The sequence below is a fragment of the Saccostrea echinata genome, unplaced genomic scaffold (genome assembly GCF_033153115.1).
Source record: "Saccostrea echinata isolate AGI-Se365-2 ecotype Australia unplaced genomic scaffold, CSIRO_AGI_Sech_v1 ptg000028l, whole genome shotgun sequence".
Classification (NCBI taxonomy): Eukaryota; Metazoa; Mollusca; class Bivalvia; order Ostreida; family Ostreidae; genus Saccostrea; species Saccostrea echinata.
Window position 1 is genome coordinate 7,049,343 of NW_026889777.1, and position 13,515 is coordinate 7,062,857.

The 13,515-nt window shown below is 33.9% G+C and overlaps 1 protein-coding gene across 1 annotated transcript in view; it reads right to left on the reverse strand.

The window, feature by feature from the left end:
* Positions 1 to 13,515, reverse strand: part of LOC133194080 (sodium/potassium/calcium exchanger 3-like) — a 40,189-nt gene that overhangs the window by 16,654 nt on the left and 10,020 nt on the right. Inside the window, exons 3-4 of the mRNA XM_061330033.1 lie at positions 11,279 to 11,362; positions 9,389 to 9,492 (exon numbers count right to left, since the gene is read on the reverse strand). Of these exons, the coding sequence (XP_061186017.1) occupies positions 9,389 to 9,492; positions 11,279 to 11,362 (188 nt within the window). The remainder of the gene's footprint in view (positions 1 to 9,388; positions 9,493 to 11,278; positions 11,363 to 13,515) is intronic.

Here is a 13,515-nt window from a genome sequence, read left to right on the forward strand (position 1 = left end):
ATGTTCGTGTTCTAGCTTTCTTTATTATTACAGCAAAGCAGAAAATCAGTGCTCTAGAACTCTTTATTCTTATCGTAAAGCAACATGCATGCTCTATTGCTGTCTTTCTGTTTTCCGATTATAAAGCAACATGTTCATATGTTTGAGATAGCGACAGCAACTAATTAAGTTAAACTTCCATTTTTTAAAAATTATTAGGGCAGACTTCATTATTTTGATAATCACTAATTTGCAGTAAAAAGCGTACTTGCATTTGATGACTTTCAAGTTAGCAAATCATTTTTTTTTTCAAATACAAAAGACGTTCTCTTTCAACTCAAGTCAAAAACAACCAATAAAATTTTGGAAAATTATAATCGATTTTTTTTCCTGACATGACATTCGTGTACTATACATAAGTAATAAAATAAACTATAAAGTAATTTAAAAAAAAAAAACAACAACCTAATATGATAAATTGAATATAAATGTATCCTTCAGAAATGACTATTTTCTTTAACATTCGTATCAGGTCAAAGATAAGAAGTGTTTTATCGCATCAGTCCTATAGAAAAAAAATAAGCCAATGTGTTTCTTGTTTTGTTCAAAAGTTCTTAGTTACATATTTAATAAAGTACACCCCGCCTCCTTGCAGTGAGGGATGCGATTTCGGTTTAGAAATTTTACTTTTTGATAATAAACATCAAATGCAAAGTTGCTGGAAAATGCTGACATTTTTTAAAGAATTGAATACGTTCATTTGGATGAATGGCTTAAATTAACTAGTGATAACGGACATGTACGAGTGACTTGATTGATGATTGTACATGAAGTAATAATTAGCTTTATAAAAAAAGTCAGGAAAATGACTTTATACTATCTTACACATCTAAAGTATTGAAAAAAAACTCAATAAAACATGTTATTAATGAAAAAAAAATCTGACTGTAGATCTAGCAGCAGCTAAAAGATTTTGCAGAAAGAAAAAAAAAACACTTGACAATTCGTGACATCTTATCCTAGAGAATATCATTTTTTTACAAGGAAAAATATACTTGATGGATGTGCAATAATAACCAGTATGTTTGAATAGGGATAAAATGTTTCTAGTTTGATGAAATGATTTCAATTTTTTATCAATGAAGAGTCGATGTCATTTCTTAAACTACATTATCATATGAAATGTTTTAGCAGAATCTTGGAGCTAAATCAAAGGGAAAAAACAACAAACAAACAGTCCCTTTAAAAAAACCAACCTTGATAATTCGTGTTTAGATGTTAAAACACGCTCTGCTTATATTCTCCACACATGTAATACTATATACAGCTTGAAAAGACAGGCGCTGAAGCACAGCGTGAACTTTTTCCCTCAAGTACCCGTAAATTACAGTAGCTAGGGTCATACGTACATGTATGACTTAGGTGCGGACTAAGGACCTTAGTGCATGAGTACTACTTAAGCAAATACCTGGTATGTCTAGGCGAGTTCTTAGCTAAGTCAGACTTAATTCTCGAATCGCTCTAGTGTTTCAATATATTTACTTACAGCTGTATATTTATGAGAAATTATCACGGTTAATGTTTTCAAATATAAATAAAAGTCGAACCCCCGGAACAAAAATTAAGGCTGACGATCAGAAGTAAGACTAAAAATAATCAAATATTCTGATAGATCCCACCTGTGAATGATCTGTATCTAATATAGCAGAGTCTACCATACAGAAGATTTGTTATACAGGTTATATGAATCATCCTTAACATTTTGTATAAGTGAAGAAAGCAGGCGTACAATGTAAACACAGGAACACATACAATGGATTTTTAAATCAAACCTGAAGAATTCTTCTATATAAAAAAAAAGTCTTTAAAAAACAACCAATTTAGCACATTGCATGTATTTAATGTTGTACATGTACATGTTACAACTGATAAAGCAAATTAAATTATATACAAAGTGGGGAACGAAAGCCAAAAAAAAAATCATATGAAGCAGGATTTATATTCAGAGACTTCTACATGAAAGAAAAAGTCTCTTTCTGTGGCCTTCATTTCAAAGTTTAGAGATATCGAAGAAGTTTTATCAATGGACAGTATTCATTTTCATTCCTAAGTTTGTCCTTTAGAACTCGAAAGAAAAGGTAATACAGAGTTCTGACACATCTGTTTCAGATTTGGAAATTTTACTAGAAAAAGACGTTTATGGTAACCTAACTACAAAACTTTATGATAAACGTGATGACTTCAACTTTTCTATCGTCAAATTCCCTTATTTATGTAGCAATATACCATTGTCATCTGCATATGGAGTTTATGTCTCCCAGTTGATTCGGTACGCAAGAGCATCATCCAAGAATGAACAAGGTCTAAAACGAGGCAAGCTATTGAGAAAAAAGTTGATGAAACAAGGATATAAACAGTCTCGTTTAAAGTCATCATTTCGCAAGTTTTTGGTCGATACAATGACCTTGTCAGCAAATATAGTATATCATTAAGTCGAATGCTGACTTAAGTTTTTCATACTAATTGTTAGGTCATTATTTAAAGACTGAATTGTCTGCGGACTTTTATATTTGCCTGTTCATTACAATGAACACATGGCGGGTGTGACCGATCGACAGGAGATGCTTACTCCCCCATGACACCTGATCCCACCTCTGATGTTTGTTGGAGGTCGTTGTTTGCTCTACTCCCGATTTGTATTGTTTTTCTGGACTTTCGAGGTTGATTACTGTTCGTTTTCTCCATATTTCATCTAAGGTTTAGAACTTTGTAAATATCAGGATCTCCTGAATTTTGACTAAAGAAGAAAAAAATTGTGATCTACAATGTACAAGTAACTATTTTTTTTTCTCTGCCGAAATAAACCCAACGTTATCGATTAAATCAAATTAAAACAAAGAGCTGTGAATGTTGAGTCGATTTTGTTATCTTTTATAAGTTTCCTTTTGTGAATACGCCCACCTTAATTCCCCAAGCTATCGATATAAATTGTATCATAAAACTTATTGTATCAGGTTCATAAACGCGTCCTGATTACATTACACCGACGTTATAAGAACATCTACTGTATATACAGAGCTAGAATAATCACCATTGAAAAATCCTTGAAAGATAAACACCTCTCACCACCTAGCAGTAATAATTGTATTATACTTGTCTCACCGTGGAAGATTCAAGCGGTGTTTAAATCTGGGAATAGGATTAAATGATTGAAAAGAAAACAAATGTAAACGTTAGCCGCTTAATATACATCTGTCTGCGAGGAATAAATTAGATAATACAAATATCGAGTGCATGGGAGACTTTGAGTTACAGCAAGGTGGTATATCATAATAATAAAAAGAAAGAAAAAAAACAATCTTATTCTTGCTGCAATATAAACAAGTGCAGTGACGCAGGTTGAAAATTACCTACAGATAACGTGGATAAGATTAGGAGAGATTAGACATATCGATGTGTTTGTCAAGTATTTTATTTATCCAGCGAAATTCAAAGATGTACAGGTGCTCTTTAGTTTTATTTTTCAACTGAATCATAAAAACAATTTTATATTAAGATATAATAACTATATATGCTAAAAAATTGGAAAGAAGAAATAAATTGACAACTAAGTCAACTATAGTAACTTCTTTCAAAATGAAAAACTGAATGAAAAGATGGGAGAGAGAGAGTCGAATCTGTAATTACTAATTAGAACCACTGAACTGTTATATGCCACATGTGCGATTACTTGCTTTTGAACCTAAATAGCTTTATCGACAAAATCTGTCAATATTAGATTCAGAATTTACATATTTTTTCTCCAGGGTAAATTATCGTCAAAGATGTGATATTGATCACAAAGCCACACTAATAGTATTTCAGCATTATTCACATAACTCTTATTACGATTATCAATTTTAAAAAATAAAATCTATTTTTTTTTGTAGAAGTAAATATTTTAAGACAAAATATATCATTCACCAACCTGGCATTCGACCCTCAGTCCCTACCAGGTCTCAACCCTCGACCGGATAGGGGTCTGAAGGTGGACCCCAGAGCTAGCGCTCTTTTCTATTCTGCTAACTATCCCACTAATAGTACATTGTAATTCAGCGTAGTAATTTTTAAAATAAAGATGTATCTAAAAGCATCTTGATAAAAAATCATAACCTTTTTTTAAAAGAAATGGAATGGCTACTTATTTTATCACCAATGGTTATGTTAAGTTTGCTCTCTTTCTCTCTCTCTCTCTCTCTCCATGTTACAACTCCAGGAATATTATTTTTCTAACATTACCTGCTCCTTATTCAGATCGCAGACAACAATGTAGGTACATTACTTTTGTGTTAAAAAACGAAATCTACGCATCTTCAAAAAACATATTTAGGTCATTAGGCCGACAAGTTTTTACACAATAATGAATGTGCACAAAAATCTTTAACGACCTCAACTTATGCAAAAAGACGTTATTATTTATAGCTAATTTCTGTCTATTTTAACAGTAATGATTTGTTACACTGAAATCTTTATGTCGATGGAATCCGTCATAGTGCTAGAAATGCTGCCCCTCCTGTGGGATCAGTTAAGCATCGAGAAGTAGTGGTCCTACCCTACCCCGGGGTCATGATTTGTACAAACTTGAATGTACACTATGTCAAGAAGTTTTAAATTTCATAAATTCCATCTTTTCTGGCTCAGAAGTTATTAAGAAGAAAATTTTTAGAAGGGAGTCAAAGTTACTCAAATGAAGGGTCACACCCTCTTCCATGGGGAGATATAGCAAAGAAAACCTACAAAAAGGATATGATCAAAGGACACCCTGTGCCAAGTTTGGTTGAAATTAACCCAATGGTTCTGGAGAAAAAGATGAAATGTAAAAGTTTACGACAACATCGACGGACAACGTACGTTTATCGTGTTGTAAAATTTCGATTTTAAAATCTCAACCATATACAGGGAATAAGAAAATAAGGTTCAAAGCTATGTTGTATACATGTATGTCCTTTCACATATAGTCATCTGTGAATATATGCCTTTTTGCAAAATTGTAAGGTAGAGAAATCTTAAACATTTTCAAGAAAGGTGTTTTCTCAATAAAACTATAATAACAATCTGTTAGCAAATTGAACTATACGGGTAGTACACTGTAAGATTTTCATTTATAACGTTAAATGTATATCAATCCTTTAAATTACTGTTTTATTTATTTTATATACGTAATAGAAATAAATCTTCAAAAACTCACTATGCCTAGCTAAGTATATTTAATTGTAATTAATTCTTGTGTATTTATCTTTTTTTTTTTTTTTTTTTTTTTTTTTTTAAATGTATATGTTAAATTCCGATTTATATTATCATTTGTAATTGGTCCCTTGGACAGAACACTGAAGCCTACACGTCTTAATTATTTTCATTTTTATGAAGAAAGAAAATCACAAAAACAGATAGATATTAATTTAGGAGCTCATTATATCACACAATCGTCCTGCAGTAGCTAAACTTTGAAAAAAGGACTATCGTATTTAATTAAACGTGTATCTGAGCGTAAAGGAACAGACACGAACACTCCTATATCGTAATCGTTATGGTAAAAATCCACCCTATTCTAAAGAATTTTTTAGTAGGTGTAATTTCCTTCCACTAATTAAAACATCTCAGCCTTGGGGTTTTCTTCCTCTGCAAAACCGCAGTTTCTTATCGGCAGAAGCAATGCATACTAATGTAAAGGACATATGAATAAGGGTACATGATTTATAATGTCATTTTTTTCTTTTTTTTTTGAATTGATAAACGCTATCGTTAAATTATTCTAATTTTTTTTTATTTTGCTATCAATAGCTATCGATTATCATCCATACGCATCTTATTCAGCCAAATATGCGACTTGTTTGAACTGTTCTCGTTAGAACAAGGAGGTCACCGGCATCGACCACATTAAAAATACAATAAAAGCAAACATTTGATTAGCTAGTTCCTTGCATTTTGACATAAAACTATATTGGCATAGTGGTGTATTACGGCAAAGCAAACTGTTTAATTGATTCGCTGTTTGACTAATAAGAAATGATTCATCGATTTTCGATACACTGAGCTGATAGCCTGAATATTAAAACAGTTGCTTCTATTTACTTAACAGCTTTCTTCTTCATATGCATGGCATGTAATCCCTTGTTAAAATAAAACACTCCTCTTTATTTGTCTGTTTGCAATATTTTCTAATTAGTTTTTATAAATCAAAATCAAAGGTTGAGCCAAACAAATCAATGACGATTGATGGAAATACATGGATAATTCCTCTCCGATGAGTGGCCGTCGTCTTGAAATACTGTAGGAAGTTTAGATAAAGTCAACCCCCTTTTTTTAACAACTGATCTGGAGACGTACATTACAACTACTCCTCAAGCTTTTTATGTACGAAATAGCACAAGAATGAACACAAACGAATTTTTTTTTTTTAATACTATTCATATTTACGGAATATTTTTTTTCCGAAACATTAATTGAGGAATAAAATTCTCCTAAGAAGTTAGAAAAAAATTGAGCACATAAAAATCAGCTGTGTATCATGTTACATAATTATATTTGACCAAAACGATTACGATCATATTAGGAGCACCCCTGTTTCTTACTTGCAGAGAGTCATTGATATTGTAATATGTTTATACAAACTTGAATCAATACTGCATAATGTAAAGGTACATGTACACTCTGCTGTCCAGATGATATCTCTAAAAGTCCTTTAGAAATTTCATATTTCACAACATTCTCTAGCTATTACTAAAGGAAGGTCCATTAACCCTGACTTTCCTCTTTTATTGGCTGCAGACAAGAGGTCAAGAATAGGAGACGTCTAAAGACGACAGGGAAATCGGCAGGGATCTTCAGTCACGAGAGCTAGGACCATGTAACTGTCAGCAGGGAAAACAAAACCGATACAGGAGAAACAAAGACACGAGACTACACTGATATCAAATGATTAATCAGATTACTATATATGTATTAAGAAATAATTGGAAGGTAATTTATTCTTACATGTACTGTAGATCAAGCGATGTACATTATTGACCGATTGACCGGTACTGTAGCCCAGAGTTACTCTGTACTGTTATATTCTTATTGTGTTAGGTCTATCTTGGTGACATATGGGGGGTTTATTAAGTCTCTTCCTCACCGGTCACGGTAGCCTAGTGGTAGGGCGTTCGCTTCGAGATCGGGAGGCCCGGGTTCGACTCTCTTTCGCCGCGCCGCGTCAAACCTAAGACGTAAATATAGGTAGTGACTGTTCTTTCGCCAAGCGCCCAGCATTAGAAGTGAAAGTCATGGGTCTTTCGGATATGACATTAAAAACGTAGGTCCCGTGTCACGGTAGGCGTTGGCACGATAAAGAACCCTTACTGCTCAATGGCCCTGAGTGCCGAGTATAGGTCTAAATTTGAAGCCATTCACCGGCATACGGTGACGTCTCTACATGAGTGAAAAATTCTCGAATGGGACGTTAAACGATATACAATCAATCAATCATAAGTCTCTTCCTGGTCACTCAGGTTTCAGAGCTCACATGTACCGTACGACAGTAACATCTGCATATACAGGAGAAGTAAATAGTTATGCTTCATTCGCTGTCTTTAATTACAAGCACTGACATACTTTAGAATAGCCATGACCTACTTCAATATAGAACACCTACTTTAATATAGCATTGATCTTCTTCGGAATAGCACCGACCTTCTTCAGAAAGCATTGATGAACTTGAAAATAGCACTGACCTACCGCGAAATTTAGCCCTGGCCTATTTCAGAATAGCCCAGACCTACCTCAGAATAGCCCAGAACTACTTCAGAATATCCCAGACCTAACTCAGAATAGCCCAGAACTACTTCAGAATAGCTCAGACCTAACCCAAAATAGCCCAGAACTACTTCAGAATAGCCCAGGCCTAACTCAGAATAGCCCAGAACTACTTCAGAATAGCCCAGAACTACTTCAGAATAGCCCAGATCTAACTCAGAATAGCCCTGATCTACTTCAGAATAGCCCAGACCTAACTCAGAATAGCCCAGAACTACTTCAGAATAGCCCAGACCTAACTCAGAATAGCCCAGACCTAACTCAGAATAGCCCTGACCTACTTCAAAATAGCCCAGACCTATCTCAGAATAGCCCAGACCTACTTCAGAATAGCCAAGACCCAACTCAGAATAGCCCAGAACTACTTCAGAATAGCCCAGATCTAACTCAGAATAGCCCTGATCTACTTCAGAATAGCCCAGACCTAACTCAGAATCGCCCAGACCTACTTCTGAATAGCCCAGACCTATCTCAAAATAGCAGTGACCTATTCCAGTATAGCCCAGTATATATGTACATGTAACACTTACATACCTCAAAATAGTATAATGGCCTACGTTCTATGGCCAATATATTTAAATATTACGCATATTATATTAGAATCTATATTTTTTTGTCAATCATGAATTGTGAATTAAAAAAAATAAAATCATCCAAAATGCGCACCTCAGGTGTAATGAACAGCGTGAAAAAGTAACGAACCGATGAGTTGCTTTTGTTTCATCAAGTTAATGAGGACGTCCCTTGGTCTAATTAGAGTCGTTCTTTCTAGATTGTTAACTCTCTCATTTACGATACGAATTCCTTTCAACTGCAAGTTTTAAAATGAACTTAAGCAGACGTAATTTTATATAATTGCTCTTGGTTACATTTATGTCACCAACATTAAAACGTCTGTATAATACAAACATTATGTACCATGACAAAAGGTGTGTTTGTCATGAAAAATTTAAAGGGGAAAACAGCTGAGATTGTTAATTGTCCCTATCAAGCGACTTTTTTTCTGCAGAGACTGAATGAATTGAGTGTATTCCCCGTTTATTTGGGACGGCGAGGTCTTTTATTTTATACAATGTAATGCAATGTTCTTTGCAATAAGTTTATGATGTTCAAAGCCTCGCATTATAAGTCTAAGAGTTCAAAAGGAACCAATTCAATCATCTTTATAAAATATGAAGATAATAAACAGTTCAAGCTCAAAAGTCCATTGAAACAATACAAATTTGGAGCAGAGAAAACCCGGACCACTAAAAACATGGGGTGGGATCAGGTGCCACGGAGGAGTAAGCATTCCCTGTCGATCGTGTGCTCCTTGTCATAATCGGGCAAACGTAGCAACGTATTTTCAGTCTGCTTTTCAAAGAAAAATAAAGAAAAAGCTTACGGGTAAATGTGTTTCTTTAATTATACTATTACTGAGAAAGCTTCCCCTGCTGAAAAAAAATTACTTGATGGAGCTGACAGCTTTGACAGTATGCAACCAAATACATGTTAGTAAATAATAATAGTGATGTTGGTTTGAAAATCCTTTGTAATAAATCACGCAGGAACACCAACCAAAATCACATAAGAGTCTTACCATTCCTGCAAAGAGTCCACAAACTCCTATAATGAATAAGATGTTGAAGACGGCGGATCCAACAATTGTTCCCACTCCCACGTCACTCTCGGCGATAAAAACACCTTGTAAAATAAAGAAAAGGAAGTTCAAAGTACATACAGGAGCAAAATTAGTCCGAAATACCTGACGTTTTCCAGGCTTTGTTTACGATTTTGATATTTGACGTGCCTGTTTTCCAAAAAGGCTGGAAAATGTCAGATCTTTCGGACTAGAGCAAAATTAACGAATTTACACTTTCATCTACTTTAAGTTTTACCAATAGACACATTATATTGTAGAATAAATCTCAACAGTTGCTTAGGATATAAGTCAATCGCAACTTAAAATCTCCGGCCTTTCCGACAAGCAGAAAATCAACCGTAGCTTCTCGGGCCTTTCCGACAAGCGTAAAAACAAGGCCCGAGAAGATACGATTGTGATACACGTACATGTATGAATCATGTAAAAGCTGGAATGAGGGCGGGACATTCCGGAAATTCTAACAGATTTGACAGATCGTTTAAAAAACATTCTAAATTCTGAAAATACAATAAATTAATATTTCATCCGTCTGAAGGTTGTAACTGGCGATATATAGAAAAACAAGTTAGCCAAATTTCATTGATATTAATTTTTTATTCCAAAATATCTGTTTTATGCCGCACGACTTGTTTGACTGCGCTAAAAGCATATAAAATGGTCGTTATCTTATATAAAAGTGAATACCACATTGAGACGAATATTGAAAGGAAAGAATGATACTGTTACATTTCACAGCCATATCACCAAATCAACTACCGAGTACCGAATCCAGACTAACCGCATATTATCTTATTGACTTTTTTCGGACCGTATCTCTCTTTTTTTTTTTTGGATGGCCTAAATAAAGATAAGACACTTATTTGTGAAAAATGAAGAGCCAAACATATGGCATACAGTTCGCTGTAAAAAAAAAAAGAAGAAGAAGAAACGAAAACAAATGTCTACGAGATAACAGACGTTGGTTTTTCCCATAATTTTGTGATAATATTATACTTTATATATATAACAGTCTGGACCTAGATTGAAAATCACGTTTTCTCACATTTGTCAACTAATCCGATAAAATCATCCAAGAAATCTAAATGCACATGTAATTTGTTCACGTTCGTTCAGCCACATGTAATTATTGTTCAGAGGCACTAATCACGACCAAGAGACAGTCGCATGGAGAAAGTGATAATTGACAATATATAAATATATAGAGCAAAATATTGATGTCTGGAGGAAAACGAGTCTTTATTGAAAATTAAGAACTCTAAGGAGAGTTTCCTTTTATTGTTTATAACATAGCCTAGTTCTATCAAAGCCCACTTACTTGTATACGCTATTTGTGGACATGAAAGTTCGCGAAGAATAATATTTACGATTGAGCAATCAGATTCACGAAAACACAATGAAATAAGGTTATCATTAAGAAAGTTGATTAACTTTTGTATCAAGTGTATCAAGTTTGTGTCAGCTTTGTGATTTTTTGATAAAAATGGTAAAATAAAAACAGCTCTAAAAACTTTGCATCAAATTATCGATATTAATTGGTGATGTTTGTTCTGTACCAAAGTTATAGATCAATGATGCAAATCCTGATGTGTTGCTTAAAAATAGACTATTTTGAAGAAGACAGATACATTGTAATCAGAATTCCAAGTTGCATTATGTATCAGATTCTGTGCAACGTCTTGCAGCATGCTATTTGGTTCACTAAATTATGTATATGTGTCTAAGCTGAAAGCGTTTATCCATTCTAATCGTCTTCGCTGTAACCGTGTTTTACTGTATGATTCTGAGCAATTTCTTGCAGCTAATTGGTTCAGTTAATTAAATCTGTACCTATTAAAGCCGTGAAAAACTCTGGAGCCGAGCTCCCAGCCGCCATAAATGTAGCACCTGCGACGTCTTCCTGTAGACTCAACTCTGAAACCAAAAATTACATGACTGTACATATTAAATAATTTCATTACGTGCTACAACTAATTCTATAGGTGGAACGAACCCCCCAAAATTACATGTACCGGTACATATTGAGAATTTCATTACGTGCTACATCTAATTCTTTAGGTGGAACGAACCCCAAAGCCTGTATAATTAGTCACATAATAAAACCCAGTAATGAAAGCAGGAATAATTCACCGTAAATACAATTACAGTTTTTTTCCGTTTTGTAGAATTGAATTAGATTTCTTATAAAACTAGTAAATCAAATCATTTCTTTAGATCGCACTTCAATTGGATCTTCACTGCTTTGGAATTAAACAGGGCAGTGTGTCCTCCGATATATCCATATAATTTATTCAAATGCACTCATCAATATTAAATTTTGCTTTTGCCAAATGAATGTTTATTTTATTAGCCACAGAAGTAAATCGGGGGTTATTCTGTCATAATGCGATCGCAAGACGCCAATAGGTGCGGCTAATATTTGATTCTCAATTTCGAAAAAGGGTACCAGAAGACCAGATTTTTTTAAAAAAAATTAATTTATTTGAATTTATTTATTTATTTATTTATTTATTTATTTATTTATTTATTTTTTTTTTGATTTATAAAAAAAAAATAAAAGTAAAAGGTAAATGTATAAAAATGCTAAATAAATTGAATTTCTATTTGATATTACGTGCAACGTTGATTTTGATGTCACGACACTTAAAAGTAACGTTGTAAACAATGGTTGCAACGGTTGGAGCCAGCTGTGTATCTGAGCAGGAAAACGTTAGGCAAGACTATCGCCGAATTATTATCCGAACATTTCGACGGGAAATGATGTCTTACACACCACGATAGGGAAACACAGAAGGTATAACTTGCAATTGTAACTGGACATTTTTTTTCTGCAACAGAAATTCGTTAATGAAAAAGGTGTCGTCATGCAGTCTCAATGTCTTATTCATTCGAATCCGGACTATATAATAAACAATTATGGACTCCTTTGGTATGGTCACATATGATTGATATTTCCGGTGAATATCAAACCATATTCACCACCAAAAGAGACCATAACTGTATATTATGGCACGGTTATTTTACCAGTATTTCATGATCATGACGTTATTACATATATAGTTAATGTTCTTTGAAATTGTAGCATAAATGTACTCAAGGTTATTCAACGGATAAATGTACTTTAAAATTGTAGCAGAAAACTGATTTATTGCCAGGGTTCGAGGGCAATATGCGCTATGTCGGACCCAAGAACCAAGGTATTTGCCAGGTGAGACCGTTCGGCCAGAGCCAAACAACTTGATTTTAGGGTTCGGCAAAATGCATGATTTTATTGACATCAATAATTTTCATTTTTATATTTTTGTGTAAATATTACATGTATTTACATCCACTGAATACTTAGAAAAACAGATTTTGTACTTCAATCAATAAACATAACTTATAAACTACTATGATTAAATCCGGTTCTTTTTACACAGTTTTGACAAGTGTCTGAGGTCAACCGCTTCATGACCTATCATCAATGTAACGTACACACTGATTATATATATTTTACCTTCGCCTACTTTATATAAATAATTTATACAGATACAAAATATGCTATGAAGTGCCACAATTTTTGCGGGAAAATTACATAACCATCTTACTCGAGTGGTATATTTTTGTCTGCAATGCTGAAACCGCTCATCCCCGTTAACGCAAAGAAATACATTATTCCGCCGTCTATCTAATAGTGTTATGCTATATTAACGTTATTGTATTGTGACACATTATGTCACTGTTATTGTATTGTTAATGCTGTGTGATATATATTAACATTATTGTATTGTTACACATTATGTCACTGTTATTGTAGTGTTAATGCTGTTATATTTTATTGTCTAAAGTCAAGATCTAGTTAATGATTGATTGTATGTTGTTTAACGTCCCATTCGAGAATTTTCACTCGTATAGAGACGTCACCATATACATGCACCGGTGAAGGGCTTCAAAGTTAGATCTTTACTCGGCACTCAGGGCTATTGAGCAGTGAGGTTTCTTTATGGTGCCAACGTCCACCGCGACACGGGACCACGGTTTTAAGATCTCATCCGAAAGCACTTCTAATGCCGGGCGCTTGGCGAAGG